This window comes from Hippoglossus hippoglossus, chromosome 2 (assembly GCF_009819705.1).
Source record: "Hippoglossus hippoglossus isolate fHipHip1 chromosome 2, fHipHip1.pri, whole genome shotgun sequence".
Classification (NCBI taxonomy): domain Eukaryota; kingdom Metazoa; phylum Chordata; class Actinopteri; order Pleuronectiformes; family Pleuronectidae; genus Hippoglossus; species Hippoglossus hippoglossus.
The window spans coordinates 4,306,995-4,321,785 of NC_047152.1; the positions used below are offsets into that span (position 1 = coordinate 4,306,995).

General features: G+C 45.2%; 1 protein-coding gene across 3 annotated transcripts in view; it reads left to right on the forward strand.

Moving 5' to 3' along the window:
* Positions 1-6,277: 6,277 nt before the first annotated feature.
* LOC117776771 (neural cell adhesion molecule 2-like) overlaps positions 6,278-14,791 on the forward strand; it is a 245,745-nt gene continuing 237,231 nt past the window's right edge. For 2 of the 3 annotated variants that reach the window (XM_034611035.1, XM_034611043.1), the window contains exon 1: positions 6,280-6,543. In XM_034611035.1, the coding sequence (XP_034466926.1) occupies positions 6,492-6,543 (52 nt within the window). In that variant the 5' untranslated portion in view covers positions 6,280-6,491. Of the gene's footprint in view, positions 6,544-14,791 lie in introns of all 3 variants that reach the window. The other variant, XM_034611053.1, reaches the window with a different exon arrangement.

Below are 14,791 nucleotides of genomic sequence, written 5' to 3' on the forward strand. Positions count from 1 at the left end.
CTTGCTTTAGTGTGCGGCGCTTTGTACCGGATGAAAACACCGCTGCACATTTCACCTATTCAGGGTGAACTTGACCTGGAGTTTTTTCCCTCGAACTGCACCACTATTTGTCGATTTCTCTCGTTGAGTGTCGTCCTTTCAAAAGTTTCCTGACTGTTGACACTATTTCTGATGGCATTTCTGATGTGTCACCCTTTTTAGAATGGCACTCAGAGGAGCACATACCTCCACCAAGGCCCAACAGTCTCCTTATATCCATCCAGCTGCACCGGGCTGCACAGTCATAGATGTCAGTTCCCCAAATATGCCTGATATTTCAAATGATCAAATTACAGGAATTCTTCTTCTTAAAAATTGAAGAAAAAAGAAAAAAACCCACCATTTAAATTAATAAAAATGATATAAAAGTATATTTAAAATCCCTGAATCTGCAGCAAAATTTAACGGATTCTTTCATGACCTATATCCCATCCTCCTACGATGTTATATTGAGATCCGCTCAGTAGTTTTTGCGTGTATTCCTGCAGACAAACAAACAAATAAACCAACAAACTATAAAATGGCAGTCAGTAGAGCGTATACCACCGCAGAGGCCCAATCAAGCCGCAACAAATTTCGCATCATAATAGATATCAGTCCTGTTGATTGTTTTAATCAAGATCCTCGAGAACTCCAAAAAAATGTGCTTAAATTTCCTATCTCTGCACCGACGTTCCGTGGGCTCATTCTTGGCTCGAGTCCTATCCTGCCACCAAGTCTCGTGGAATTCTGCTTTCTAGTTTTGGGATAATTCTGCTGACAAACACACAACAAACGGATGAAAAAAAGTAATCTCTTTGGCGGAGGTGATCAAAATGTCACTGCCATCGCTGCTCTTCAGGGTTTTTACACTGGCTTCCAGTGAATTTAGTTGGAATCTCTAATTCCCATAATAATACGGGGACCAAATGTCCAAATGGCCGCGCTGCAGCAGAACTTGTAAACAAAGCCGCCACGCGCCAACTCGGATCCTTCCTGTACTTTGGCCGTGTTTCCCTTCAGGCTCGCTGGAACGGCACGCTGAGGTTGACAGTCTGCGCGCGTGCTCCAGAGGGGGTGACCATCTGGAAGTTGCTTCTCAGGCCGACAGCCGCTCAATTTATCTAAGTCGACATCACTTTGGCCCGTTTAGTGCGTACACACAACTGTAAGTGTGTGTAATTTTTCTGAATCAACAATGTTTCTGCAGCACCGCTCTGTGTCAGTTGCTTAAAAACATTCATGCACCACATTAATCATAATAATCCCGCTTTACTTGCGTAGAATATAAAGTATGTTTGTTAGTTGTTTTGTTTTTTTGTTCGAGGAGTTGCTGAGGCAAGCATATTTATTCTTGTTTTTCACCACGTCAGTTTCCGCAAATACACGATCCTGTTTCTTCACCGGAGGAAAGGAAAAAAAAAACGCTGCACTGCTAGAACTCTATTTCTCAAGTGTGTTGCTCACTTCCACGCAACATCATAACGCACCGTGTGACACGTTATCAAGGGAGCCGGTGTTTTCACATGCAACCCTTCGCCCACTCACCCTTCACTTTAAGAGGATTATATGAGAATGAACCGTTTTCTTCCCGGGAGATGAGAGAAATGTTCATATATTTTGAAAGACAGAAACAAAGCCCGTCCCCATGTACAGTGCATGTCAGCGGACACTATGCAGTGTGTGTGTGTGTGTGTGTGTGTGTGTGTGTGTGTGTGTGTGTGTGTGTGTGTGTGTGTGTGTGTGTGTGTGTGTGTGTGTGTGTGTGTGTGTGTGTGTGTGTGTCAAATCCAAGAGGGAATAGGGAATGATATGAGATTTTTGGACTTGTGCTGTCCCCACAAATCATTTTCTCAGTCATATTGGGTGTAAAACTGAAAATATCAGACCATCCACACAGACTCCCCCCATGGAAATTGAGTGATTGCACATTGGTAGAATTGCGAAAGCCATATAATTTTTTTAATATATCTTAATTTTTAGTTTAGCTCACTCTGAAGTGTAGTGGGGCAAAAGTATGAACCTGCAGAAAATTTTAAAACATGTGTTCAGTACAGGTAACAATTGAACATTGAATTCTACGTAATCACAAATGCACATACTCTCTTTCCATCACTCTACGTACTTCTGTGAATATCCGGTCCCTTTGGTATCAATAAAATTAATTTTTCATACAAATTCATATAAATTGTAAAGATATAAACAACAAAGTCTGTAAACACACTTGCAAGTCAAAGTAAAGTTAAAAATAATAAGATAATAAAGCTAAAGCAGTAAAGAATATATAATATAGAGTTCAAAGTAAGAACAAAATAAAGGTGACTCATTATGTACAATCTCTATATTGTTATATTTTCATTATAGTATACAAATTTAATATTATTAACCTACTGGTGGATTGATGTGAACGTAGCAGCAGGTCACAAGATGCAGTGGTGAAGTAGAAATGTGAAAAAAAACTAAATTTAAATGGAAAAACTTTCTCAAAGTTGCACTCCGGCACAGACCTTGGGGAGAAACTGCACACGTTGTATCTCGTTGTGGAAAAATATAAATGGACCCTTACTTATAATTTGTGATATCGGCTGTGATATTTGCAAAGGTCACGGTAAGCGGAGAGATACCACAGTGTTGACACAAACGTATGACTAAACGCGGCCACGCACATTTGTTCCGAGACAATGCGGCGAAAGCTTTTTCTTTTTTTTTTTTTGTTCCCCGCGCAGTGAAGTCAAGGAAAGAAAAATCAAGTCGCACATTTCATTTTCTGTCTGTGTTTTTAGTTTGAATAATAGCAGCTCTTGTGTTATAATTATAGGTCAGATGTAAATTCTTTCCGATGTAGTGTTTGCTGCTCGTCCATGCTTTGATAATGCATCTCCATCTCCACTTGTTGATGCTTTACAAAGACCCCAACAATGACTTATCTGTGCGTGCAACTCCAGCGCGAGGACCCACTCCTCAATGCGGCCATTTAACTTGGTTGCTATGGCAGCAGGGCGTCCTTGGCAGACAGCGGTGATGACGGAGCGATCGCCGACCGTCTTCCGACTTCCACACAGGCCACAAGTTCTTCCACTCGGTGCAAAAAACAAAAAAACAGTTTTCCCCGGCACAAAGGGAGCTGCATTATGCAATTCTCTGCAACAGTGAAGTGGCGAGTCCGTAGCGAGCCGCGACTCGTCTGCTGTGAAATGGACTGTGCCTGGAAACAGCTTGGCAGTAGTTACCGTATTATTATTCATTTAAAGCGAGTGGAAAATGTACATTTTATTTATAGCAATGTAATGATGCAAATTATAGATTATTTGCTGGCGTGTGTGCACTTAAAGCTGAAGGCGTGTCGAGTGGACCTGCTGTGTTTTGACACACAAGCACTATGTCACCGGATGGCGCAAAGTTCCAATGCTCATAAGTGGTGCGTAAAGTCAGTATTTCATTTTTTACACATCGCATTAATTTTTTTCCCCAAAGTTTTACCGCAATTACCTCCTTGCTGCATTTTTTATAAATCCTGCAGTGCTCATGTCAAGAGTATTTCGCTCTGACGGCTCAACAGTCCCCTTGAATTCAACCTGGGGCTCACACACTCATAGATATCCGTCCCCTAAATGTGTCCTTTAATTGATCCCCTGGGGAATTCAAAAAAACTTCAATTCACTGTCATGACCTCGCTGCATTTTATAAATGTTGACTTCTTAATGTCATGTTGTTCAATCCACTCACGAAAACAACTATAGCCAGAATTCTGGGCTCATTGCGACATGGGAGCCAGTCGTCGGGAGAAATCATGTAGCTTACTAACACACAATTCATTGTTTTATTAATCACCACACGCTTTCAGCAAGGGGGAAACTGTAAGAATATTAGGTCGCGGCTGTAAAAAAAAAAAAAAGAAGCCTTGTCCGAATTTAATTTGGGACTAATTAGAAATTAATTGACCAATATTCCAGTTTTTTCCTGAATTAGATCTAAAATTGCAGCGTTGTCCGGGCTGAAATAAAAATCCAAACCACATCTCCCGCCGGGCCTCGCCGGGATATGATTGTTGCTCTCCGTTTCCACACCTTCCCGGCTTCCACTTTGAAAGTTTGACACAAATTGTACCGTAACGATATCCTGAGAGCCAACAACCCACCTCTGGATGGCTGTTAGGCAGGCCGGGACTTTTCCTTATCTGCCACAGCTGGCTTCATTGCATCAGTCGGTCAGGCGACCACGGGGAATTACAGCCGTGGAGCCCCCTTTGACACGTGTCCGTTAGGAGCGCGGCAATATGGGTCAAGGCACAGACCAAAAATTGAGTCATTGTGGTCCTGAAATGAAACCCAGCGAGGGAAGCAGGGATTGAAGTCCAGCCAACAATCAAACATGACGTTACCTCAGACATCACTGACTGATCCTGACACAATCTGCCAGCAGGATGTTTTTCTCGAGGCCTCATCCCCAAGATTTCAGCATAAAGAATTCCCAAGTGCATCCAGATTTATTTCTGTTTCCTCGGCGTCATGGATCAGTGTTTTGTCAGTTTTAATTCACCACTTTATTTGCTCCCAACGGGGTGTTTGCCAGTCTGCGATCTCTTACTCTGACTCCACGAGAGGTGATAATCACCGTCTTCGCGAATTCAAACATGTCTTATTGCACCGCTGCTGTAATTTATTTGTGTTGTTTGTGTTGATTAATTCTCTCAGATGTCAGCTTCTGTGATGGATCAAAACAAGCAAGTTCCGCTTCCCCATCTTTTTGGCTGCTCGGTTCTCCGCTTATCACTAAACCATTTGAATTCCCCAACCAAAACAACGAGCTGAAAGATGCTAAAATATGTTTCACGGTTGCGTGGAGCTCCTTCTTCTGTGGGTTACCGTGGGGCTCCTGTCCGAGGCCTACCAAGCCGGAGAGAAAATTAGCCGAGCCTGACCCAAACCTGATGTTTTATTCCCGAGTACAGACATGTGCAGCCAACGTGACCAAACTTGACCCAAACCCTTTTCAAAATATTTGTCCGAATCCGGGCCCGATGAACTCGGGTCAGGTGTCCACATTCTACTGCGGGTTCTATGAGCGACACCTTTCACAAAACACGCAACATGTTTGTATACAATTTAGACATACAGTATATGAAGATGGACGACATGTTGCCGCCGCAAAAGTGAAGCCAAAGCATCTTGATCGCCCCCTGGTGGCTGACTGCAGTGTAGGTCATAAATCCTGCCTCCTCTTTTAGTGGATAAAAAAAGTGAATATTTGTCTGTCTCTGTGTATCAGTCAGTCTGTCTGTCTGTATATTTATGTATCTATCTTTGTGTATATCTATCTTTCTATCTGTCTGTCTTTGTCTCTATCTATCTATCTATCTATCTATCTATCTATCTATCTATCTTTGTGTGTGTATATCGATCTTTCTAGCTGTATGTTTTTTTTATATCTCTCCTGTGTATATCTGTCTGCCTGTCTGTATCCATCTATCTAAGGGTGTATATCTATCAATCTACGTGTGTATGTCTGTGTGTGTATGTATGTGTATACAATGTATGTGTGTTCAATTTTGTTCAAGTCAATTGTGGGGGTGGGAGATGTGTTTGAGTCCACAAAACACTTGAAGGACAAGTCCCATCAAATACCTCAATACTGCTGCTGTGGTGTCCAAGTGTCCCTAAGTCCCGACATTCTATTTTGACTTGATACGGCCTGAATGTCCTTGTCCGGATGTGGAGATGCTACTGTGCACCCTGTACGTATACGATGGGCGAGAGCTCGTGAACGTGGCTCCAGAGGAGGCTTACGGACACTTGGATGACACCACAGGAGCAGTATGGAGGGTATGTTAGATAGTTTTTTTTACGTTGGAAGAATCGAAACACTCAAACACTTCACCCACCGCCTCCATCGGCATAGCGGTGAGTAGATGATGGGTGAATCTTCATTTTTGGGTGAACTATCCCTTTAACATGGACGAGCAGGTGGTGCTGCTCCTATAGGAGGGGGCAGTCCAGGGGCCCAAGGAGCTCACAGATATCAGAAAAAGTATTCCTGGCTGTAGGATTTCAAGATTGGCTCTTCTCTTTGCACTCAAACCTCCCCCTGCTCTGACTTCTGCAAGATGTGTTTTTTTTTAAAAATACAACTGCAAACAAATCCGAACATGTCCTCATAGATCTCCTTGTTTGTCTTCCAACCAACAGCTTCTAACGGCGAGGCTTTGGAGAGAGGAGAGAAGTGAGAAGGAAGGAAGGAGGGAGGGTGGGGGGGGGAGTGTTCGCTCCTCGGCGCAGAGCGAGGCGCGGTGGACGAGCGGGGAGCCGGGAGCGCGCGTAAAGGAAGGAAGGGAAAGGAAGGAGACCGAGGCTCATCAGTCGCCAGCGGAGCCCCAGACGGCGGATGAGCGGAGTCGAGTGCGTGTGCGTCGTCGCCCTTGTCGTTTCCCACAGCAGCCGAAAGCAGCGTCCGGCCGCCCGGAGCCTGCCCGCAACATGATGCTCAAACTCCTCCACCTCCTCGGGATGCTCGTCTGCAGCGGCCAAGGTAAGAGACGCGTGCGTGCGTGCGTGCGTGAGTGCAAGTCAACCACCCTCCCGGGGGGGCTCGGTTGACTTTGTGGACAAGTTGAGTGCGTTCTTTTTTTTGGATTCTTTTGTATATGCTCATCGTGATCTGCAGAGGGAGCGAGCAAGCTGCTGCTGAGGAGAGAGAGAAAGAGAGAGAGAGAGAGATAGATGAGGGGGCGAGAGAGCTTGGGCATGAGAGGGGAGTGGGAGAGAGAGAGAGTGAGAGAGAGGGCTGGATTGTTTAACTGGACGTTGTTTTGTAATTGAGGCACGTCCTGCAGGGGCCACAATGCTTTCTCACTGAAAAGGGGGATTATGATGGGGGTCCTTCTCCTTTTTCTTGCAAGTGGCCGAGCTGTTAAGACACACACCCTGCACTCCTCGGACACACACTGTTATCCCCATCACGCGACACTGCTTATCCATTAGTTTATTCTGCGTGTGTTTTGGGTGCTGCCTTTATGGTGCTGCGTTATTTCTGTGCGCACGGTTCTCCAGTCGCAAGGAGCCGCGTCCTACAACCGGATTTAATCTTCCAACTCAAACTGGAGACATTCACCTGAGTTGCATATTCTTATCACTGTAGGAAAAAAACGCAGTAGATGGAAGATTGCGCGAAGAAGATCAGGGTGTGTGCGTGTGTGTGTGTGTGGTGCGCAGCCTGTGCGTAATCAAGCCCCGATGTGCTCCGGAAAGTTTGGAAATACGAGCTCCCATTTGTGACACGCTCCTCCGTTAATTAGGTTTCATGTGCGTGGGGCACCTGCTTCGCATGATTGCGCGATGTGTGTGTGTGTGTGTGTGTGTGTGTGTGTGTGTGTGTGTGTGTGTGTGTGTGTGTGTGTGTGTGTGTGTGTGTGTGTGTGTGTGTGTGTGTGTGTGTGTTGGCTCCAGGCTCGTGGGAAATGGAGACGTTACCTGAGTGACTGCTGCTAACAAAAGCATTGATTGAAAGCGTGGTGCACAGTCGCCTCTGGCCCGTGTTTGTGTGCGTATTTCTGTCCATTACGCGCGGCGCGTTGCCACAAAGGTGTCCTGCATGCACTGCGAAACAAAACCACCCCACTCCAGCAGCTTCTGATTCAGAGCAAATCCAATAATTACCCACAGCATGAGTTTTTTTAATTTCCGAACTGATGCATGTCATAAAGGCTTGTTTATCCCCAAAAGAAATTGCAACAAGTTGAATTGCATCCATGTTAGAACCCCCCCCTTGGTTAACCCCCCCCACACACACACACTTATTTACAGCAAACAAAACGTCCAAAGACTTAAGAGAAAAGAGAGAGTCGTCACATGGATTTTTTTGCAGTGTTGCCATGGGTTCCTGGCGCACAACGGCAGGTGGGGGTAGAGCGCTGCAAAGTGGCACCAACAGTGAGCCGCTGGTAGTTAAAGCATGTTGCATCTCATTCATCCACACTGCCTCTCTGAAGTCCTCCAGGGTAGTGGGTCTCAATGGGAGGGGGGGAGGAGGGGTCCTTGAGGAGGTTTCAAAGGGTCCCACAGTCGCAAATGGAGAATCTCAGATACATGTTTTACAATAGTTTTGCAGTATAGGGGAATGTGTTAAAATGACTATGAATGTTAATACCAGGGCCGTCTGACTCTGCAACAGTATTATTGTAATGCTTGTGAGAAAGAAGGATGTGTATAAGTTGGAGGAGGTGGAGATTTGAGGTAAATCTGCATCAAATGGGTCCACGTGGTTTATTTAGGTGGTTTGTGGCATGGAAACAGAAGCAGACCCTCAGGAGGCCCAGTTTGATCACCCTCGACATTTAGAAAGGACAATGACATACTGGTAATTCATATTTACAGCACGTCAGTCAGTCGAATGTTGATGACAGAGAGGAAGAGGAGGAGAATGATGCGTTCACAGAATTGGGGATTCGTATTTTTGATTTATCGTCGTGTCCCATCGATGTAAGACAAAGAGGCCCAAACCGGATCAGTCACCGCTCTGCCACTTTCCCTCTGTTACAACACCGTTACATCATCTCGCCAACCGATTTTCATTCTCATCATGTTTTCCATGATAGCACGGTTCACACAAATTGACCTCTTAGACAAAGCTATAATGTGATGGTAAGGGGGGGTGCTGAGATGAAGGTGCCTGAGCAGGATTCTTAAATGTCACAGCAGGGCTTTAGGGGTAAGGACCCAGAACCGGTTTTCTTTGCTTTCACCGATTCATGACAGCAGCTTGGTGATTTTTTTTTCCCTGGCAGGAGTCAGCGAGGTGCTTTGCCTCCCACCACACTAACTCTGCAGATATCCTCTGTTCTACCCCCTCCGGCTTGTGAAAGAAAAACATTTGCTTTTGAAGTCCCAGCTCACCGTCTACCCCGCTCTCGAGTATGCATCCTTGAAGGTTTATGCATTTGGCTTTTTACCGAACGCTTAGCACAATGAATTATATGCTTGCTTGGGTTCACCCGGGACTCGCCGATGTGATGTTAAGTGGCGTAATTAAGATTTCTGTATCTCTTGGGGGGGGGGGAAATGTCAGAGGCTCAGGGTTTTAAAGATTTATACCCCTGCGCTTAAGTGTCTCTCATTGCACCCGGAGCCTGCGCTTAAGCATGTGTTTGAGGTTTGCTTACATCCTGTAGCCCTGGTTTATGTGCACGCTCACATGAGTAAGCAAAAATGCACGGACACACACACACACACACACACACACACACACACACACACACACACACTTACACTCAGCCTCAAACCATTCAAATGAATCATCGGTCAAATATTCATGAGGCTCGTGCCGATTTTCTCAATTTTTTTTCCTTTTTCAGAAATTCACTCCTCTAGTCTTGCAGGAAGCAAACTATACCCCTTTAAGTTTGTGTTTACCTCCACTTCCTGCCATGTTGAGAACCTGATCCTGGAGCAATGCGATGCTTAACACCAGGCCACACCAATCACAAACTCGTATTAAAGACATACAAAGCTGCTCAGAGAAGAAATGGCCTGTGTCTTAGTCCTGCAAGGTGGAATTGATTGCATTATTTGATTAATAGACTAGGACGGGGAGCACACTCATAGAGAGCCCGTGTACATATGAAAATGGAATCGCCCCCTCGAGGCAGCAGCGTATGAGAAATCAATTTAAGGAACGACTAGAGTCAGCAGGCCTGGGAATTGTACAAAGGGCAATTTTAGTGTTATGGAAACGCTATTTATTTGCCTGTAAGTTTTTGATTTCTCATGTGTGCCCTTTAGCGCTCGATTCCGCAGAGTTCCTGTCTTAGCATTGGATTTGTGCATTTGCAAGTGTTATTTTGTAAACACCTGGATGCATGAGAATAGCAGCGCCAAACGTTCGGCGCCGCAGGGCTTGTTGTCAGCTCGCTGCGAATGAAGTGGCAGAACCGTAGATCAGAGCATCTGCTTGAAGGGACTGTTAACGCTTCACAGAAAGACGCCCACCAAATGACCACAGAGAGATGAAAACGACCGCAGAGACAAAGCGCACCACAAAGGGACTGGAAACGACCACCGAGAGGCACAGAGGAACCGCAACTAGGCACGAAATGACAACGAAAATGGCCAAACCAACCGAAAACAGACAAAGGGAGCACAAAGAGGAACAAAAGGATTACTAAAGGACCAAATGAGATTCAGAATGACTACAGGGACTTAAAGAGACAGAACAACAACAGCAAAAAAACTAAATGACTACAAAGAGGCGCAGAACAATTTCAGACACACAAAACAACCACAAAGAGACCCCAGTGGGACAAAAAAATGGCTTTAAATCGACGCAAGATGACTTTAAAAAGACACAGAATGACCACAGAGATGGAAAACAACCACAAAGAGAGACATTATTACCACAGAGAGACGCAAAACAACCATACAAAGACCAAAAACGACCACAAAGAGACACAAAACAACCACAAAGATATATGTAATGACCATATTGATGCAAAACTACTACCTCGTCTACATCCAAAGCCCAGTTTGTCTCCGTATCCTTCCACGTCGGTCCTTCATTGGGAAGTTATAGGTTCACAACCCGAAAACGACATGAACTGCTTTGCTCAAGGGTAGTTTGGAGAGCTCCGTGTTCACGCTGTGCAGCTATCAGCTCACAGCTCCGTTAACAGGATTAGCATCAGGGATTAAGGGACCTCTGCAGGAAACGTATTCATCCTCACTCAAGGACGTATTGTGCGTTAATGACACATGTTTGGGCTTTTTCGCCAATAGCAGAAATACTAAGCGTTGAGATGATACTAAAACAAGCTGCAGTAGGTGAACATTGGGCTTTTTTCTTTATCGTAAAAAAAACGGCAGCATGTTCAATGATGCCCTGTGCCAACCTTGGTCTATTTTCACTCAAATCACCCATTATTATCATGGAAATTCTCCTCGGGGAGTCTGTCCCAACCAGGAGCCAAGAAAGTGTAGATACACTGAGTGGTCGGGGGGGGGGGGTTCTGGCCTCGCTCATTATATTCTATCTCCGTAATCACAGGGAGGCAAAAAAATTGGGAAGGACGCGGCGAGCAACAAGAAGATTTATACGGCGGCAGGAAGCGAGGATGAGATAATGTTTAAAAATTCATTCAGTCCAAGTGAGTCTGATTGCATCTAGTTAAATTGCATTGCCAGTAGATTGAATCAAACCTCGCGGAGTTGCACCGTCCCAAAATTAATAAAATGTAATCGAATCCCGTCGAGATGGAGGCAAATGAAGCCGGAGTGACGTGATTGGAGGAGGCAGCTGCTGCATGTTGCCATGTGGGTTTGTCTACTGTTGTGGTGCGAGACAAGCGGGGGGGGGACCCTTTTGGCTCCTGCCCGTGTGTGTCCTGCCAGTCTAAATGCCAGTCTAACTAGGCTAATGGGCCGAGCCAGGACGCCAGGGTGACAACAGAATCCGTGGGCACGCTGGCTGACGGACAGACGGGTGCACGGTCTTCCTCTCCTGTTGCTGCACTTCTATTTCTGCAGCCTGCTCCTGCACAGCCTACCTCACCGTCAGGTTCGGGCACCAGCAGAAGAAGAGCAGGGGGATCAGAGAAGTGGCAGAAGGGCTTCAGAACCACTTGGGTTTTTTATTTGACCCACTTAGACCATATTCATAATACACTTAGGGTCTGCTTGGGATATATAACTTTATTCAAACACAAAATGATATTGTGAAACGCATTTTCCTTCTTTTTTTTAAATTTGTACACAAGTATGCTTTGGAGATGGCAGTTTAGATGGGTGCAAATGTATTATCAGATGTGTTGAATTCACTGTGAATCATTTTTAATTTCTCTACACCACCACTGTCAGAATATGATTAACACTTGCAACATTAATGACTGAGGTCCTTGGGAAAAAGAGTCGGCCGCGACGAATGCACTGCAAAAGCTTTATAGAGTTTCTTCAAATGTAAAATGTGTTTTACTCTGAATGTGAAATGTGAGTTGATTTGGTTCTTTTTTTCCCCGAGTTCTGTTTCAGGAGGAGCTCTTTGCAATTACCATTCCCTCGCCGTACCTCATTTGTTTACTTATTAAAATGTATTTATTCTTTGTTGCTGATGCGGTCTGTAAGTAAAACAGGCAAGTCTTCAAAACAAAGCATTTACAATCCTGGTTTTGACTAACTTTTTTGATGATAAGGATTTTTTGGGGGCCAGATGCTGATATTGGGCAGTGAAAAAGTTCTTATTATAAAAAGAAAACACAAATACAACCAATATTAGTCTGTCTTTACCGTGCATACCAGTTTATTGTAATGCAGTTACAGTTCTACATCAACTCTCCCAGCTACACCAATGGAATGATGATTAACTGAGGTGTTAATGACAATACACAGATGATGTTTTCAACAGTTTCTCTTGCGTATTCCATTCACTGCCGGTCTTGTAGTTCTGCCAGTTGTTTCCCAGAGTGTGCTGGGCTGCCGATTTTTTTATTATTTTCCTTTTAAAAACAGAAAACTGGGATTGTGATTGATAGTCCATGTGCAAAATGTCAGTTTGGCCCTTTAAGAGAAGAATTGCGGTTGCCCGAGAGTGACTGGGAGATGAGGACTGAATTTATACAGTAGGAAAGATGTGGTTAGCCGACGCACGCACGGAAATAATGACACCTCTTTTTCAGTCGTTGTGAAAAGGAGTTTTTCATGTACTGCAGCCGGGGCGAAGTATTGGAGAGCGACCAAGACAGTGACGGATGAAATTTCGGGCTCCTGAAGGCACCGTGATTGACGCAGACGGACGACAGGGAAGAGGTGGCGGGATGACAGATTAACGGACAGCTGAATGCGCTCGCGGCGAGACACCGATAGAACCATAAGAAAGAGGAGCCATCCATCGACGAGCCAAAGAACGATACATTTCTTTTTCAACTTCTCCCCGGCCGGGACGTGTGCATTACGTCGATTGAGCATTAGTGTGGGGCTGCAGAGGCTGTCGGACGCCTACATGGTCCATCAGCGTGATTGAAAAGGGGACTAATGCTAATTGTAGCCGCACTGGCTCGCAGACATTCAAGATAGAGATGGAGGCTGTTGGAAACATCTATCAATGAGATGAGGTGAGCGAGGGAGTGGCTGTTAATAGCTCAAACTACTTTAATCTGCGTGTTTGTGTGAAGGAAATGCTTCGGATTATCAAACTATAATATAGTTATTAAGAAGTGAGTGAAAAATGTCCATAGCTCTCAATTAACAAGAAAAAAGTTTGAAAAGTTTCAAGGTTACAAAACTGGAATGCAGCCGGTTTTATAATCTTGTTTAGTTATTCTCTTTTCACCCTTCGTTCCTTGTTATAAATATTTCCAACTGTAGACTTGTTTACTCAGGTGAAGTTTGGTGTTTGGGTGACATTCACTGTTCGAGGAGTTTGGATTCTCGTCTCGAATTAAAAGACAAATAAGCTTCTGCAGAAAAACAATCTATGTCTCGGCAAGAGTTTCATTTTCGCTCCTGGTACCGAAATCGTAGGTATTTTATAAAAATACAAAATCACTTCCTCAGCAGATAGAAGATTGGAATTGAAGACGTTCAAGTATGTCTTGTCTTCGAGCGCTTTAACGACTCCTTCCCCTTCTTGTGCCCGTTGAATTTAAAAAAAGGTTTCTGGAGGCTTTGAGGATGATGTGATCCATATTGTTTTGCATGTCTCCTCGTGGGAGTTTTTGCCGCTATCTTGGATGGAGAGCAAAATGGAGGTGACTAGAAACGAGATAAGGCAGAGTGGAGGAAGGTCTCTGGTGGCCCTGGAATTGGGGACGTTGTCACCACATAGTCGGGATCTTATACCCCCCAAAGTAAGACAAACTCACAGCAACCAATAGATTCAGTCAATTTATATGCTGTATAAATGAACCGTGCTGTGGCTGTTAACTGAATGTTGTGTGTCTCTCTCATGGCTGGCATCAGCTGTGGCTCTTTTCTCTGCTGCCCTTGCAGTTTCCCCTTTGGGCTTTTCCACTATTAAATTATCTTCCGCCGTAGTGCATTGTGTTGTATCCATCATATTTCCCCGCATCCATCCGTCCATTCATCCACCCATCCAGACAGTGGTCCCTTGGCTTGTCATTCCTGCTGCTTAATTACGCCAAATTGTGATTTATGGACTCTCGGGTGAATAGCGAGTGGTCCCGTTGCCCACCCGCCCGAGGTGATCAGTCCAGCTGCCAATCAAACCTCACAATGGTCTTGTAAACAAGGGGGCGGGGACGGTGTAAACCATATCCTGGTTTAACCCCCCTCTTGCTGGTACTTCCCAGCAGCAAGACGACTTCAGCTCGTCCAGCGTTCCCCCCCCAACGGGATCGGCGCTGCTTGGAAATGATGCACAGGCCAGATCTTGAAAACAGGGATCAATCTTCTCCGATTTCTTGCCCCGGTGGCCAACATGCTTGTTTATCTCTTGATGAGAAATAGATGAGAGGGAGAGGGGGAGAGAGAGAGTGAGCGACAGATGAGAGGGAAAGAGGGGGTGAAGGACGGAGGAGGAGGTGGAGGAGGGACACTTGAGACGTGGTCGCAGTGCAGCGGAATGACTCGCAGTGAGGCCAAACAGCCTCTGCTCCCTTGATTGCCTCTCCATGCCAGACAATCTTCAAAGGGAATCTCCTAATGCAATGTGGGCCAGCTTATTTTTGTTTCTATCTCTTCTCATTTGACTCCCTCTCTCCTCCACTCCCCCCCCCCCCACCCCCTTTCATTTCTCCCCTCTTTTCATGTTGCTTGCTCTGTTTCGTGTTACGCCC